At 45.3% G+C, this 17,419-nt stretch overlaps 3 protein-coding genes across 3 annotated transcripts in view; all 3 read right to left on the bottom strand.

Annotated features, from left to right (window-relative positions):
* Positions 1-3,814: 3,814 nt before the first annotated feature.
* On the bottom strand, positions 3,815-4,989 carry LOC123099499 (cucumber peeling cupredoxin-like). Its single transcript, XM_044521650.1, has 2 exons — positions 4,543-4,989; positions 3,815-4,437 (listed from the first exon to the last, which is right to left on the bottom strand). The coding sequence occupies exons 1-2, from the start codon at positions 4,727-4,729 to the stop codon at positions 4,079-4,081; spliced, it is 546 nt and encodes a 181-aa protein (XP_044377585.1). The 5' UTR covers positions 4,730-4,989; the 3' UTR covers positions 3,815-4,078.
* A 2,872-nt stretch (positions 4,990-7,861) lies between these two features.
* Positions 7,862-9,168, bottom strand: LOC123099509 (cucumber peeling cupredoxin). Its single transcript, XM_044521659.1, has 2 exons — positions 8,819-9,168; positions 7,862-8,691 (listed from the first exon to the last, which is right to left on the bottom strand). Exons 1-2 carry the CDS (start codon positions 8,997-8,999, stop codon positions 8,129-8,131), a joined length of 744 nt encoding a protein of 247 aa, XP_044377594.1. The 5' UTR covers positions 9,000-9,168; the 3' UTR covers positions 7,862-8,128.
* Positions 9,169-10,376: 1,208 nt separating this feature from the next.
* LOC123147298 (protein SUPPRESSOR OF PHYA-105 1) overlaps positions 10,377-17,419 on the bottom strand; it is a gene marked incomplete in the record, with an annotated part of 8,861 nt that continues 1,818 nt past the window's right edge. Inside the window, 7 exon segments of the mRNA XM_044566533.1 lie at positions 10,377-11,322; positions 11,970-12,029; positions 12,119-12,436; positions 13,141-13,287; positions 14,189-15,017; positions 15,532-15,689; positions 16,330-17,419. Of these exon segments, the coding sequence (XP_044422468.1) occupies positions 11,131-11,322; positions 11,970-12,029; positions 12,119-12,436; positions 13,141-13,287; positions 14,189-15,017; positions 15,532-15,689; positions 16,330-17,419 (2,794 nt within the window).

The raw sequence follows: 17,419 nt of genomic DNA on the forward strand, positions 1-17,419 counted from the left end.
GGGCAATTCATTCTGTCACGAGTTCACTGCCTTTGAGCTCGAGAACTCGGAACGGTTGTCGGCTCAGCTAGCCAATTTCGAATTGTCTCACGGACCGGACAAAATCGCGACTGTCCTTTGGAAGGCGCGCATCCCACTTAAGGTTAAGGTTTTTCTGTGGCAATTGATTCGCACCAGACTACCTACCTCGATCAACATGGCTAAATGCCATGGGCTGGCTAGCAGCCCGTGCGTAGTTTCCAGGACGCCAAAAGACGCTAACCATGTGGTTTTCAATTGACACTTGGCCCGTTTCACTTGAAGTGCTGTCAGCAAAGCTGCAGGGATTGCCTGGGACCCTAGGACGTGTGCGGATATTCTTGTGTACTTATCTACAGTCCATGTTCATAACAAACGCGTGCTCTGGAGCTGTGTTGGGGCACTCCTTTGGGCACTTTGGCACATTAGAAGCAAATTAACGTCATAGATACCTATTCTGTGCATTTCCAAATAAGCTGAAATTTTACGGAGAATTATTTTAAAATATATAAAAAAATATTAGAGAAAAGAAATCTGGAGGGAGCCACCCAGGTGCCCACTAGGCACCAGGGCGCGCCACCCTCCCTGGCGCACCCTGGTGGGTAGTGAGCTCCCAGCCCACTTCTGGTGCCCTCTGGTACATAAGGTCTTTTGACCTAGAAAAAAAATAAAGAGAGGGCTTTCGGGATGGAGCGCCGCCGTCTTGAGGCGGAAATTGGGTAGGAGCACTTTTGCTCTCCGCCGGAGAGATTTCGTCGGGGATACTTCCCTCCAGGAGGGGGAAATCGAAGCCATCGTCATCACCAACAACCCTCCCACCTTGGAGGATCAATCTACATCAACATATTCACCAGCACCATCTCATCTCAAAATCCTAGTTCATCTCTTGTGTTCAATCTTTGTATCAAAACCTCATATTGGTACCTGTGGGTGATTAGTAGTGTTGATTACATTGTTGGGGAACGTAGTAATTTCAAAATTTTCCTACGCACACGCAAGATCATGGTGATGCATAGCAACGAGAGGGGAGAGTGTTGTCCACGTACCCTCGTAGACCGTAAGCGGAAGCGTTATGACAACGCGGTTGATGTAGTCATACGTCTTCACGATCCGACCGATCCAAGCACCGAACGTATGGCACCTCCGAGTTCAGCAGACGTTCAGCTCGATGACGATCCCCGGACTCCGATCCAGCAAAGTGTCGGGGATGAGTTCCGTCAGCACGACGGTGTGGTGATGATGATTCTACCGGCGCAGGGCTTCGCCTAAACTCCGCGACGATATGACCGAGGTGGAATATGGTGGAGGGGGGCACCGCACACGGCTAAGGAACGATCACGTAGATCAACACGTGTGTTCTAGGGTGCCCCCTGCCCCCGTATATAAAGGAGGGAGGGGGGAGGTGCGGCCGGCCCCCAAGGGGTGCGCCTGGAGGAGTCCTACTCCCACCGGGAGTAGGACTCACCCCTCTTGCCTTGGTGGAGAAGGAAAGGGGGGAGGGGAAAGAGGAAAAGGGGGGGGGGGGCGCCGCCCCCCTCCTTGTCCTATTCGGACTAGGGGGAGGGGGCGCGCGGCCTGCCCTGGCCGGCCCTCCTCTTCTCCCTCATGGCCCATGTAGGCCCAATAACCCTCGGGGGGGTTTCAGTAACCCCCCGGTACTCCGGAAAAATCTCGATTTCTCCCGGAACGATTTCGATATCCAAATATAGGCTTCCAATATATCAATCTTTATGTCTCGATCATTTCGAGACTCGTCGTCTTGTCCTGGATCACATCCGGGACTCCGAACAACCTTCGGTACATCAAAATATATAAACTCATAATAAAACCGTCATCGTAACGTTAAGCGTGCGGACCCTACGGGTTCGAGAACTATGTAGACATGACCTAGAACTATTCTCGGTCAATAACCAATAGCGGAACCTGGATGCTCATATTGGCTCCTACATATTCTACGAAGATCTTTATCGGTCAAACCGCATAACAACATACGTTGTTCCCTTTGTCATCGGCATGTTACTTGCCCGAGATTCGATCGTCGGTATCTAATACCTAGTTCAATCTCGTTACCGGCAAGTCTCTTTACTCGTTACGTAATGCATCATTCCGTAACTAAATCATTAGCTACATTGCTTCCAAGGCTTATAGTGATGTGCATTACCGAGAGGGCCCAGAGATACCTCTCCGACAATCGGAGTAACAAAACCTAATCTCGAAATACGCCAACCCAACATGTACCTTTGGAGACACATGTAGTACTCCTTTATAATCACCCAGTTACGTTGTGACGTTTGGTAGCACCCAAAGTGTTCCTCCGGTAAACGGAAGTTGCATAATCTCATAGTTACAGGAACATGTATAAGTCATGAAGAAAGCAATAGCAATATACTAAACGATCAAGTGCTAGGCTAACTGAATGGGTCATGTCAATCACATCATTCTCCTAATGACGTGATCCCATTAATCAAATGACAACACATGTCTATGGTTAGGAAACATAATCATCTTTGATAAACGAGCTAGTCAAGTAGAGGCATACTAGTGACACTATGTTTGTCTATGTATTCACACATGTATTATGTTTCCGGTTAATAAAATTCTAGCATGAATAATAAACATTTATCATGAAATAAGGAAATAAATAATAACTTTATTATTGCCTCTAGGGCATATTTTCTTCATACATATTGTAGATACTAGTTGGTTTATTTGCTGGAAGATTATATGTTCAGATCCATTATGATATTTATTACTCCTCTGATCTTGAACATGAATATGATTTGTGAGTAGTTGCTTTTGTTCTTGAGGACACGGGAGAAGTCATGTTACAAGTAATCATGTGAATTTGATATTTGTTCGATTTTGATGATATGTATGTTGTGATTCCCTTAGTGGTGTTATGTGAACGTCGACTACATGACATTTCACCATCTTTGGACCTAAGGGAATGCATTGTGGAGTAGTTATTAGATGATGGATTGCTAGAGTGATAGACGCTTAAACCATAATTTATGCGCTATTCCGTAACGGGCTGATTTGCCATATGTTTAACACTAAGGTTAGATTTTATCTTAATTCTTCTTTTGTAGTTACGGATACTTGTGAGGGGGGTTAATCATAAGTGGGAGGCTTGTTCAAGTAAGAACAACACCCAAGCATCGGTCCATCCACATATCAAATTATCAAATTAGCAAACGCGAATAAAACAAACATGATGGAAGTGACTAGATGAAATTCCCGTGTGTCCTTGAGAACCTTTTACTTATTATCAGAGACCGTTTTGGCCTGTACTTTTCTACAAAAAGATTGGGCTACCTTGCTGCACCTATTGTTACTATTGCTACTTATTACTTATTACAAATTATCTTACTATCAAACTATCTGTTATCGACAATTTCAGTGCCTGCAGAAAGCACCTTGCTGAAAACCATTTGTCATTTTCTTCTGCTCCTCGTCGGGTTCGACACTCTTACTTATTGAAAGGACTACGATTGATCCCCTATACTTGTGGGTCATCATAGCCCAAAATAGATCATGTCACTGTTCATCTTTTTCCTTCATTCCTTCTTTCTCCTCTCGATCAGAACAACCCCAGCCCACCCCACCTTAACGGCGGGCCTGCACCACCCGTGGCGGGTGGGCGTTACCATGCACCGCCTTGCTGCCCCGCCCTCCCCTCGACCTTCCCCCACCGTCATTGTTGGTCACCGCCCCAGCCATCCTTCTAAGTCCGGCACCACCCATGAAAACCTCCGGCAATCCTCTCCAACCTCACCCATAAGATAGATAATAGGGCCATTACTTCACCCTATGTTAGATGGTGGGACTAGTTCTTCTCCGGCAAGCTCCGGCCAAGAGGGAAGGAAGAAGGAAAAAAGTGAAATTGAATCGGGGCTTCTGCCTTTTCCTGTGGGTTTCATTTCTATGAAATGGAATCGGGGCATCTGCCTTTTCCTCTAAAAAATTCTTTTGTTGATGAAAATGAAAAAAAACCGTAGCTTGCATGCATGCACACATATAGGAGTACGATGGACAGGTCGTTGACGTTGATGGATCAAGTTTACATCAGCAGCAGGAGCGGAAGCGGCAGCAAGCAGGCGGCGAGGGCGAGGAGCGGCATGGCGGCGGGGGCGGGCGAGCCGCCGGACATGTCGTCATAGACGTCGTCCTCTTCGGCCGGGTCGTCGTTCTGCGTGCGCGAGGGCGCGAAGGGAGCGACGTAGATCTTGAGCTTCTGGCCCTCCTCGCAGTGCTTGCCGACGCCGCAGAAGTAGTAGCGCGGACCGGCGGGCGGGATGAGCTCGATGATGGTGGGCCCGTTCTGGTAGCGGTTGGTGATGTTGCGCATGCTGCAGCCGTCGAACAGGTCCCGGCTCGGCACCTCCACGATGTTGTACACGCCGCTCCGGTACAGGAACACTGCACGCATGTGATGTGACGGCCGGCGTCAAGGATCGAATGGCGCCCGCCGGAGCCGGAGAAGAAGGGGGAAAATAAATAGGAATTGATGATAGATCGACTCACTGAGCTTGTCGCCCACGCTGATGTTCCGGGTGCGGGCCCAGTCCCCGTAGTAGGTCTTGTTGGGGGCCATCGTCCAGCCCTTGCCGGCGCCGACGATGTGGTAGATGCCCGCCGACGAGCCGGCGACGAGGGACGCCAGCACGACCGCGAGGAGCAGCAGCGAGAGGCGGCCCTTGCTCCTCTCCATTTGTTCAACGAGATCGATCCGCCGACCGGCCTGATCTTGGTTTCTCGATCGACGATTCGACTCGTTCGTACGCACGTCGTTCTTCCTTTTTCCTCACCTTGGGGGGACATGCGTGTGTGGAAGAGAAGAGTTTGGGATGGTGGTAGCTAGCCAGAGATCTAGCTAGCCCCTGTGTGCATGCATGCATGCATGCATGTGATCGATGGAGCAGGACTTGAGGGAGTCCATGGATGACCTTGCCTATTTTTTGCTCTTGGTTTGGTTCCTGCCTCTGGCTAGCCCTTCTCTAATATTGGCAAGTGTGTGATGGTCGCCGGTGAGTTTTTTGTAGCCAACGTACGGATCATCCCTGATCATAGTGCATTTATAGATGTGCAGTCCTTTGGCTGACCACACAATTAGTTCAACTGTAAACAACACGAATTTGTACAACCACTGCCTGCTTGTGCGTGCATGATCATCACTCATGTGTCATCTCATGAGCTGACCATGCACATATGTAGCTGCTGGATCACGGAAAGTGGAGACGACAACACATGATGACTCTGAATTGATCTTGAGCATGGGATGAAAATTCCACGCCTGACCCTAGTTGGTTACCTTGTTGAATGCTTTGCTTGAGATTTGCTCGGACTAGATCTTGAGGGCAAAAGCACACAATCTGGTCTTAGGTGGTTGGTTGGATCTAGTGACGGCGACAGTTGCACCCTGCTTCCTTCCTAAAGTCATTGTTTTTTGAGAACCTTTATCATAGCCCTTATGTTATCAAGAATTGACTTGATGTTGTAGTCGCCGTTGTATTTCATCAATCACTATCTTGATCCCTTGGGGGGTGGGGTCGTCTTTTTCTTCTATCTGGGCCATAGCTCCGGTCTTGTATATGACTTTGCTCTTTGCCGATGTGTGTGTGTGTGTGTGTGCATTCTAGTTATGTAGAGTCTAGGTGTGTGCTTATTGTATTTGTAACCCCTTGATGATACGCTCTCTTAATGGAAAGGTCGTTTATCCTCCAAAAAATATACTCCATTTGTTCTTAAATATAAGTCTTTTTAGAGATTCCACTACAAACTACATATGGATGTATATAGACATATTTTAGAGTGTAGATTCACTCATTTTGCTCCATATGTAGTCCAGGGTGAAATATCTAAAAAGAATTATATTTAGGAACGGAGGGAGTTAATCTAGCTACACCCTTGAAAACATGAATGGATTCTCGCAAAAAAAACATGAATTAAGTATGATCTTACACAACTAGGACTTTTCAACTATAAACTTGTTCCCCTTCTTGATGGTATTTAGGAACAAAGACCTTTGAAGAAAATCCCTATGTTGCCCTCAAGGAACACACCCTTAGCCCCATCCCCCCGACGAAGCTAAGAGATTATATTGGAGGTCTAGAGTAGTCCTGGCCATGGGCAGCCCGGCCCGGACGGCCCGACCCGACCTTCCCCATGGACCGGGCCTGGGCCTAGATTTTGAGCCCGACGGCCGGGCCAGGCTCGGGCCCGTCGTATTCTTCGTTTAAGGAAGAGGCCCAGTGGGCTTTTAGCGTGATGGGTCGGGCTCAGGCCCGATTTTTAGGCCCGGCCGCCGGGCTGGGCCGAGCTCAAGCCCGTCGTATTCGTCGTTTAAGGAAGAGGCCCGGCGGGCTTTTAGCGTGATGGTCCGGGCCCGATTTTTAGGCCCGACGGTCGGGCCAGGCCAGGCTCGGGCCTAGGTTTTTTGCATCGGGCTTTGGTAGGCCCGGCCCGAAGCCCGGCCCGGGCCGACAGATGGCCAGGTATAGTCTAGAGCTAAGATAAGATGGCCAGACTTGGTGATGAGAATACAATTTTTGGTGCTATTTCTACTAAATTATTCAAATTTAACTGTATTGCTAGCATATGATCTGAAGAGGATAGAAGCATCACTAATAATGATCTTAAGGTTGATGCACTATGAAACTCCTATAAGGATAGGCTTGGTACTTTTGAATTCTATCTATGAGATTCAACCTTTCTGCTTCTGTGCCATCTCATTGAAAAGGAAATCGAGGATGTTGTTGTGTGTATGCCATGTGAAAAGCTCCAGGCCGGCTATGTAGTGATTTCTATGATGGCAATATTGGCATCCAGAGTATCAATACTGTTTTTATTGCTCTAATTGCAAATATCGACAATTCTAGTTCATATCTTATTACATGACAATATCTCAGGTCAGCCTGCCTTTGAAATGCATAACAATTTATATCCATAGTTCATGCTAACCAATATGCGTTCATCAAATCCAAAACCATACAAGATTAATTGTTTGGCATGGGCATTTGAATGGACTTTGTGGCACCGAAGCGGACTACGTTGGTTTAAGTTGATGGCATTATCGTCACAATTTCATGCAACACAAGCCATGTATCTCTTTCGTGGAGGAAGTGTGTTAGAGTTCTCATGAAAATGAATTGCGCCTTATCCTTGGCATTACGAATGCAATAATTAGACGTCCGAGGAGAGGGGCTTTGCAACCTTTTTTTGTTGGCCCGAATGTGATACCGAACCATCCGAGAAAACAACCAACCATATCTTGCTCAAGCGCAGAAGCCAGGTGTAAGGTTGCTGACAGAAGTACAAAACCCAGGTTGAAGTGATTTGCTTTAATTGCACTATTATGTGCGGTAGGACCTTGGAATATTTCAGTCAAAGACACCCCTTTTCATTTTTATGGTGTGACGACATCGGTGCAATTAATGTATGTCATTATCAATCCAAGTTTTCCAAACCCATCAAACATATATAGTACTGAAGAAGATTTTCACTTTGCGGGTAGGCAGGAGGTAGTGAGAGTGATAGATTCAGGTTTTCATCTCGGCCATAGATCAAGAAGTGGACACTTTTCCCGGAAAAAAGTACTAGACACTTTTCACGGGAACTCTTTACAGATTGCAATCTCGGCCTCTCTTTTTCCGGTGAAGAACTTCTTTTTCTCGTTGTGACACTCTCATAGAATGTCTGAACAAGACGAGGATAAAAAAAAAACTTACAATCTCATTTCCTTGAAAAAGAATCACAATCTCCCGAAAATCAACAGACCTCAAGAACTGTGGAAATTAAACACACATCTATCTAGTAGTATAGGTGATACGGTGAACCGAAATGATACGTACTGTGGCCATATTTCAAACCATTCAAAAAAAAAAAAACTACTGTACACGACCGCCTTGTATGTACGTACGTACCTACACCAAGCCGATGTACATACATACGATCCAATTGCGCCGTGGCTTAGTATGAGCGTAAATACATCGACCCCAAAAAATGAAAAATGAAAATACATCGATCCAAGCCCAGATCGAGGGCTATTGTACTTGTGCGGCAAAGATGCATACTGGGTAAATACATAGTATACGCATGCCATACATGTTCCCTATAGTTTCTTCTTGGCGTCCACAAGCTTCGCGGGGTCCACCTCCATCGTCGACGCCTGCGCGAGCTCCTCCTGCGCCGTCGACGACGCCTGCGTGGGCTCCACCTGCTCCATCGACGACGGCTCAGCGGCCTCCGCCTGCGCCGTCGACGACGCCTGCGCGGCCTCCGCCTGCGCCGTCGCGGCCTCGTCCTGCGCCGTCGACGACGCCTGCTCGGCCTCCGCCTGCGCCATGGACGACGCCAGCGCGGCCTCCCCCAGCTCTATCGGCGCCGCCGGCGGCAGCGCCGCTGCGGCGGGCGCCTCGGCGGCGGTGGCGGCGGCGGTGGCGGTGGCGGTGGCGGGGGCGGCGGGGTCGCCGGAGACGTTGACGGCGACCTTCTGGCCCCCCTCGCAGTGCTCGCCGACGCCGCAGAAGTAGTAGCGCGGGCCGGGCGTGTCGAGCTTGATGATGGTGGGGCCGAGCTGGTACCGCATGGTGACGTTGTCCATGCTGCACGCGTCGAACAGCTCCTTGGTCGGCACCTGCACGATGTCGTACACCCCGCTCCGGTACAGGAACACTGCGCGCACCCACGCCGGCGGCCACGTCAAGAACGGCCGGCCGGCCCGCCGGCGGCGAGGAGAAGAAGAAGGGGGGCGAACAATGAACAAGGAGCACGTAACGTGCTAGCTAGCGAGCAGACTTACTGAGCTTGTCGCCGACGTGGATGTCCCTGGTGCGGGCCCAGTCGGCGTAGTAGGTCTGGTTGGGGGCGATGCGCCACCCCTTGCCGGCGCCGACGATGTGGAAAATGCCGGCGGACGGGCCGGCGAGGGAGGCCGCGACGACCGCGAGGAGCAGGAAGGAGAGGTGGGCCTTGCTCGCCATCGCTCTCGACGGCTCTTCCTTCCTCAGTTGATCCGGTTAATCCAGCTGCTGCTGCTTCTTCCTCCCCTGCGTGGAGGAAAAGATTGCAATGGTGGTGGCTAGCTAGGAGGCCTCGTGGGGAAGACACACTTGAATCTATCCATGGGCAGCTGCCTATTTTTGTTACCGGTTCCTGTCACTCTTCTCTAATATTGGCAAGTGCTTATGCATAGCTTTTGTAGCAACAGGAAAAAATTGTGTGTACCCATGTGCTTGTGCTATGTTTGGATAGCCCAGAGGTTCTAAAGGAGACAGGTATAATTGGAATGTCCTTTGTACACGTTGTTATTTGTCTCTTATCCCTGTGAAGAGTGTTTCTTATCGCTTTTATTTTCATTTTAATACTTTAAATTGCTGCAGGATTTTTCTTTCAGAAGGCAACATATATAAAAGACAAGACGGGGAAAAACTGAGGACGGAGAATAGGGCGACGCATTGTAGTACTACTAAAATATACTAGTATGATATTACTCCTTCTACGAGTACCGCAATTTATTCAGATCGAGAACAGGTTTTCTCTTAAGAGCATGGTTAATAGTATAGCCAACTGCTGGTTATAAGCCATTGCCATGTCATCTATAGCCCATCTTATAGCCAATATGTACAATAGTTGATTAGAAAAGTGTACTACTTTTTTATTATATGGCCCACCTTTCACTCTCACAAAGTGTCTAGGAGCACGTGCTAGAGCTGGCTCTTCACCAAGAGCCCGCTTCCCTTCTCTCTCTTCTTCTCTTTCCTCCAACTAAGCAAGAATATACTAGTTTATTTCTTATAGCCAGCTGACTCAGCTCTATTGTACTGGCTCTAAGTCGCTTGCCTGAGCAAAAGTGATGACATTGTAGGCAACCCCCGCCCTCTCATAGGCGTCGTGTGCGGGCCTCGTGGTTATCCAAGTCTCTTTTTAGACTCTCTTTTACCTTTTTAGCGAATCGGAGTCCCGCAACTTCTAAAAAGAAATACAGTACTGCAATCTGAAAACTACACCAAGAGGGTACTTAAACTGAACCTCGTTTTTCTTTGTTTGCCCTTAGATTGTGTCGGCAACAAACGTATGGCCTTATCAATCCATACTAGTCTCATTGGTTTTCAGAAACGATTGCAGCATTCGCCGCCGTTTAGATACCGACGTCATTATGCTTCTCCGCAGAACAAACTAATGAATTGGCCATATGATCGACTCGCGCTCCGCGACTTTCAACAGTAACTCCATCTGCTCCGGGAGTGGAGGTTCTCCAAACAGGGCCTAAGATACTGTTATCAAAGGAAATCACAACATATATGACAGAAATAGGTTTTTGTCGGTCGCAGAAGACAGAAGCGTACGAGTTACACAACTATCAACAACAACCAACACCCATACATAGACTTGCATTCCCTGCCCAAATCGTTCATTCGTTTTTCTTCCCTTCGACGTGGCAATTTCTGAACTCGGGAAGGTATATTGTTATATACAGTAATCATATATATTCATATATATTACTCTATTCATTCAAATAAGGGGACTACAAAAAATAGTAGGCATAGACAAACCCTCGTTGCATCACTCGCACAGATCAGGATGCGTGATCAACTCCTTCAGACAACAATGTCACCTTCCGCAGCTTTGCTTTGACCGTCATACTAGACTGTTAGTCGTTGCACATCAAAACTGCGTCGATTCCCGTGAGATGCGGATCGGATCGGGCCAACATAGCATGTAAGGCTCTAGCTCAAAAGTAAATACGCGGCCCTCGAAGCCCATACATAAATCTGTACAGAAACCTAGCCCTAGGCCCTCGCTGAAATGCGGACTAGTACTATGTCAAAGCGCCTTACAAAGTTTACCTTTCAGAGTAGCCGAGGCCTTTCACTCCCTCCAGTTGCACACTTCATTGGGAGTTTCAAGCGAACATCAACGGCCAGGGTTGTGTGTTGCTTGAAGTGCGCAAGTGTGTTTCCACCGCTTTGTTGCCCGGCCTCGACATGTGTTGATGCATAATAGTTGTTTGTTGGCAAGGAAGAACGCTCGAGGAAACATATGGTCAGCAAAGAAACATGGCAATCACGGCCATTCAGATACTCTCATCCTGTAACTTGCTCAACGGATCATTCAAACAAGCTCAAGGACTTTGATGCTTCCACTAGAGTTGGCAGCCACCACCATATTCGACCTTCCTCTCCAGCAAACGCTCGACACAAACTGCTGATTATCATCATTGGTCTCTTGTCCGGTTATTGGATCGATTGAACCAAACTTGTGAGAAGTTATTGGCATGGGAAAGCTTTTATAGTAAGAATATACCTGCAAACCAACTAGTAATGAGATCTTCCACTAAATAGTACTCCCTCCGTCCTAAAATAAGTGACTCAAAAATGACTCAACTTTGTACTAATGTTAGTACAAAGTTGAGTAAGTTTTGAGTCACTTATTTTGGGACGGAGGGAGTATATTAATAGCACGCTTCACAATTCACCCGCCAGAAATATGAAGTTGTGAAATGAGTTTGGATTCTGAAGTTTTCATGATTGATGGTTCCTAATAAATACACGAGATTTCCCAAGTTACCATCAAGGTAGCATAATCTAACCTCATCATCCTGAACAACAAATATATCACCTAAATTTAGGTGTTGCAGAGTAAGTGTAATAGCATTGGCACTAGAGGTTTGGTGGTTAACTAATTAGGTTGGAGGAATGAGGCAATAAATGTATGAAGTTAGCAGGGCCAAGGGGAGGGTGAGATCTTTTTGTGTGTGGGAACAAGGTACATGAGAACTGTCACAATAATGGAAAATTATATTTTCCTCAGGGCATCAATTTGCATAACATTGGCTGCTCCAAAAAAGTGTTTCCACCCAAGAGAACTCAATATGCTTAACAGTGTCTTGATTAAACAAAGTGCAGTGCCAGCATGACAAGCCAAATATATGCATTAAATATAATACTCACTTCATTGTTTTCAGAACCGCACGTTATGTATCCATCGTGAACGGATAAGCCTACAAAATTCTGCATGAGAAAATGAGGTTGATTACACACCAATTCCAAAAATGGTTACCAAAAGGGAGAAAGCAAATAATTCAGTAAGCCGTTTATACCTTCTCGTTGGTATGACCACTCAAAGTCAGACTGCAAGCATTAGTAGATAATCCATTAGGATTAGTCCGGTTGAGATCCCATATCTTCAAGGTATTGTCAGTTGAGGCAGATATAAGCGTTTCTGCATCCAAGAATCTTACATAGCTGACAGCTTTCCCGTGTCCAGAAATGGTACACCAGGGGATCCTTGTATGCCTCAGATCATAACAGTATGTCTTGTAATCAGCTGAGCCAAAGGCTAACATACGAGAGGAGTATGGCGAGAACTGTACACAGCATACATTGGCCACATTTCTTATTGTGTCCACGCTATTTTTCTGGTATCAGCAACAAGACATAACTTTAATTAGAGAAAATGGTATCAGGAACATGAAAATGTATTCAGAATATGGAAAGAGCAAATCAAAAAGCAAGACCAAAGTTTGTAACTGAAGGCATGGTGACTGTTGCTTCTTAGCAATGGTCAAAAGAACAGAAGTTAATTGCACTTGCTCGAGTGTTCAAAGTTAATTTGGCTGGTTCTTCTGAAAGGCAGGGCCATCAATCGTTGTTAGGGGGAAACTGAATGAGTCTTGGATTGGGCACAGCTTAGCCCAACTTGCATTTATGAGCTTTTAGCCAGCCCAGCTAGGGATACAGAGCGGTATCCCGCATAAGCCCGCAAAAGCAGGGAGTTAACTTGAACTAAACTAAATCGCCAAAAAGAAAATGCTACAACTAACCCGGTCTATTTTGACTACAGAGGGGGGCGGATCGGGCGCCATTCTGCATCCCTAAACCCAGCCCAGTAAGGTCTGGACTACTACTATGGTATTTCAGATAGGGACACGAGACCAATCCACATAGGAACAACTTAAGAGCTTGATATTTCTTCATCTGCAGCCCTTTTTTATGTGGCATACTTAACTCCAGATCACTATAAGCATAGGGTAACATAGCAGAACGTTTGAAATACCAGACTCTAATTAAGACTACCCTGTTGAAATTGGAGCAGAACAAGTTATGGAGTTAAATAACATACCTGGTTAATATTCCAAACTTTCACACAACAATCGTCACTCCCACTTGCCAATTTAGTTGGATCCACCTCTGAGAAACTCACAGACCAAGCTCTTTTCCGATGCTCTGTAAACTGTGTGAATCCTTGGCCAGTGCTTGCATCCCATAGCTGCATTCCACGGTGAAAATTAAACCAATGGCAAAAGTAAAGTAAAAATGTGTGGTGCATTTCCAGGTAAAGCATAAAAGAAGGAATGAATCGCCACAGTACCGAAAGAAACAAATGAGCAATGACAACTGTGAGAAAATATTAGCAGTTAGTGGAAAATATTTCGACGGGCACAAGTGCTTTTTATACCGAAACGTGTACGCACTATTGAATGTTGATGCAAAATCAGTACTACTAAGTTTTTCAGGATATGAATGCAGATACAACTTTATTGTTGAAGTATCAATAGATTGTCCATGCTTTCTAAACAGCTAAAGCTTTTCAGGTAAAACTCAACAAGGAAATGATGCTTATCCTCAAACAGCAATTCACTTTACTGTTTCCAGGCGAAGCTCACTGATTCAACCTTAAGTACTTTGCTTCAATAACGGAATAGTTTGTGCTGTCCCTCCCAACTCATAATCATAATGCTAACAAAGAAACAATCCCAAACATAAAATTTGGGCACGGCAGACAACAAATTGTCTTGTCCCACAACTGAAACTACTATCAAGATATGGTGCCCAAATCAATAGAACATTACATACCAATCAGTACTATGCTAGATCCAGAAGTACGCAGTTGGTACTTAAATAATAACAAAACACCAAATTATCCAAGATATGCATATAAAGCTCAGAATCAGATAATCAAATTATCCAAGATATGCATATAAAGCTCAGAATCAGATAAATGATGCCACTACAACAAAGGTAGGTAAAAGAACTGCAACGAATGAAGGAAGGAAGTATGCCAACTTGATCATAGCAGATAAGTTATACTTACAGATAAGGAAAAAGAAAACATGTGGTGAGTATCTTGGGAAACATATAATGGCACAGCACATCCATTAGATACGTACCTGAACAGTGCCATCATAGTCTGTTGATGCCAGGTAGTTCTTTATATAGTTGTTCCAACAGACACAACTAAGCTTGGACTTGCTAGGCATCTCTACTATAGGATAATGAATATCAACACGATCATTTAAAAGAGCATCGAATTCGAATATTTTAATTTTCTTTGAAACCCCAGCAGCAGCAAAATATTCTTCATCACGGTCAAAACTTAAAGAACAGATCACATTTGGAGAGTTAAGTATATCAGCATTCTTCAAAATCCCTCGTACTTCAAACCTACTATGCCGGGCATATTTGCATAGACCATCAAAAAAGCATCCAAGGCGGTCTGTTGGCCCATTCATAGCATCGGCATCACTGTGGTTAAAGTTTTCACGGACCCTCAAAGCATCATTATCGGAACGCTTAATTACATTAGTCTCAGATGTGTCAATGGTGGACCTCGTGGAGTAATATGCATTTTCAAGCTGCTGCAAATTCTTCATCACCCTCTCCTCGTATATGCCTGACCTGCCTCCTGACAACAATGCCCCTCTCAGGGCATTTGATGAAGTACCTGGCACATCATTAGAACTTGCTGGTACATCCATGTCCTCTAAACTGAACCCCATCCTAAACGAGTGTCTTCTCTCAGCCTCTACAATATCAGTCTGCAAGCTTGCAAGATCTGCTGATAACTTGGCAGCATGCATCTCCTTTTCTTCTTTCAGTTGAGACAGAAAATTCAGTAACAAACCAGACTCTGTGTCCTCCTCATTGATAGCAGCTGGTGCCTTATCTAACACCGATAAATCCCGACCCTCATTTATCAAGTCACATCCTAGAATGTCTCTGACAAAAAGAAAAAATGCTGTAAGGTATAAATTGACGTGGAACTATTTTCCCCAGTTTGCAGGTGGCAAAGACTTGTCATCTTACACATACAAAAGGAATTACTGCTAAATCTTTGTGTGTGATCTACAGATAAAGGATTCCTGATATATCAGAACAACGCATCTACATGTAGTTGTTCCTTCATGAAAGCAATAACTTAACATTAACAAAACCCACAAATTCACTCTATAATTATATGAACAGATCTCTAGAAAGTAGAATTAGAGAAATAGTTGTCCTACAGGTACATATATGGGACCAGATCACCAGAAGCAAACAAAGGTAATGGACATGTTAGGGAATAATCAGTTCTTCATTACACATTGAAATAACCATGCCACGGGAGCTCTTCCTTTAACTCAAATGTAACTACAATCATTCATCGGAATAGAACTAAATGAACGTCTGATTTTATCCACTTAATCAGTAAGACAATGCCTTTTTGAGCTGAGGAGAGATTGAGTATGCCCACCTTGCTTTTGGTCGAGAAAAAGGATCCGGATGCAATAGCCAAAGGCAGAAGCCAGCCTCCTTGGGACTTTCTGAAAGAAAAATTGGAGGCAGGATCCGGTGGCGAAGATCTGACATTGCAGCACAATGCAGCTCCCATGTTTCACAACAGCAAAAGAGCTGGTAAGAAAAATAAACTTGTTCAATACCTTAACCATCTGAAGATAGAATCTGTAGAATTACATGTAAACAAGAAAAGCTACTGAACTCAAATGAAATTTCCAGTAAAAGGCGGATCCAGTTGTTTATGATGCATGTGTTAGCTCCTAGAGGAATATGCTGTAACACTGAGTATATAAGGTGAGCAAGGCTAAAAAGGATAGTCATCTGCCTTTTCATACAGCCTAAGATAAGCAGGTAATGCCAAAATACCATGTCAAGCAACAAGATTATTCCATGATCTCAGACATAAATTGCACTACTCAATTAGATTATACGAATATAGCAACAGATGCTTTCAGCAATCAGACTGCTGTTGAACAACATAAAATAGCAGGCCAGCCGGTTCTGTTTTTTATTAAGCAGGAAACACTATGATATACAAGTGTGAAAAGGTCGATATCTCATAAGTAGATTGCATAATTAGAACCACATGACTTAGATTGATATAGTAAAACCATCCACAAAATGACTTCTTGAGGTGCAAACAAATAGTATTCTCACAATGTCACTTCACCTCTATGAGCATTCAAAGTGCTTAGACTTTAGAGAACCCATTACAAATCTATTTCATGACATGTCATGAAAGTAATTAACATACCTCAAATAAAAGAACCCCAAGGCTGTAGATGTTGGATGGGGATGTGCCTTTCACTTGATTGAGCTCTTCCGGGCTTCTGTACCAGCTATCTTCTAGCATCCTCAATTCAAGTACTGATTCTTGGTTGCCATAATTAGGAAAACGTTGGCCATAAGATGCATTACCACCATAGTAAGGTTCGCCAAACTTAGAACGACCTCCGACGGTGCAACTAGAATTTCCCTGTCCTGAAGCACCTAGATCAGCACCTTCACTTTGGTTGGCCCCTTTGTGGTCAGTCCGGAAGGGATGTATCGGTCTCCTGACGGCAGCAGAACCTTGTTCACCAACCTTCTGATACTTCAGGATTGAATGTCCATTGCCATTACACTCTTGGTGCAAAGTTTTCTGATCGAAGCATCGTTTTCTGTTAAAAACATCATCTGCGGCCATATCCGGTTTGGCTGGGGTTGATAAATCTTGTTTAGTGTAAGAACCGGTATATCTTACTTGGTTTGGGGATGAAAGTATAAAATACGACGGGCGCAAATGCTGTAAGGTTACACCCTGAGCATGGGATTTGTCTACATGATCAAGGATCTGCTTAAACAACTGCATTTTCTCAAACTTGCTCATTGCTTGGCGTGCGGGCTTAATTAGTTCCCTCAGGCTTGTTCCCTCATACTGAGATTCGGAAACATTTCCACCACTGCTGAAAGGTGTACCATCCAATCTGGCCACAGAATCGTGTGTTGAGCTAGGAATCTTAGGGATCTTATCCATAGGGGCTCTGGGTCTTGCATTAGCTTGAACTTGGATCTGCTCGTGTGAACCTTGGTAGGTAACCCTTTTACCCTTCAATACAGGCTTAAAGGGGGAACCCTGAAGCCCAGATGAAGGTGTCAAAGTCTTACTCCTCATCTGGTCAATAATTCTATTTGAGAAGCTACTCACTTTCAGACCATTATCCCTTTCAGACCGCTGCTCATTTTGATTCGGCCGTGAAGACAGGATATGCTGCTCGCTTTGATTCGGCCGTGAAGACAGGACATGCTGCTCACTTTGATTCGGCCGTGAAGACAGGATATGCTGCTCGCTTTGATTCGTCCGT

This window comes from Triticum aestivum, chromosome 1B (assembly GCF_018294505.1).
Source record: "Triticum aestivum cultivar Chinese Spring chromosome 1B, IWGSC CS RefSeq v2.1, whole genome shotgun sequence".
NCBI classification, from domain to species: Eukaryota; Viridiplantae; Streptophyta; class Magnoliopsida; order Poales; family Poaceae; genus Triticum; species Triticum aestivum.

What these genes read in the sequence shown, in the direction of transcription:
- LOC123099509 (XM_044521659.1), bottom strand. Translation starts at nt 8,999, where the DNA reads ATGGCGAGCAAGGCCCACCTCTCCTTCCTGCTCCTCGCGGTCGTCGCG. An exon ending in CCACGTCGGCGACAAGCTCA is followed by an intron (nt 8,692 to 8,818) that starts GTAAGTCTGCTC and finishes GGGTGCGCGCAG; the next exon opens with TGTTCCTGTACCGGAGCGGG.
- LOC123099499 (XM_044521650.1), bottom strand. Translation starts at nt 4,729, where the DNA reads ATGGAGAGGAGCAAGGGCCGCCTCTCGCTGCTGCTCCTCGCGGTCGTG. An exon ending in CAGCGTGGGCGACAAGCTCA is followed by an intron (nt 4,438 to 4,542) that starts GTGAGTCGATCT and finishes ACATGCGTGCAG; the next exon opens with TGTTCCTGTACCGGAGCGGC.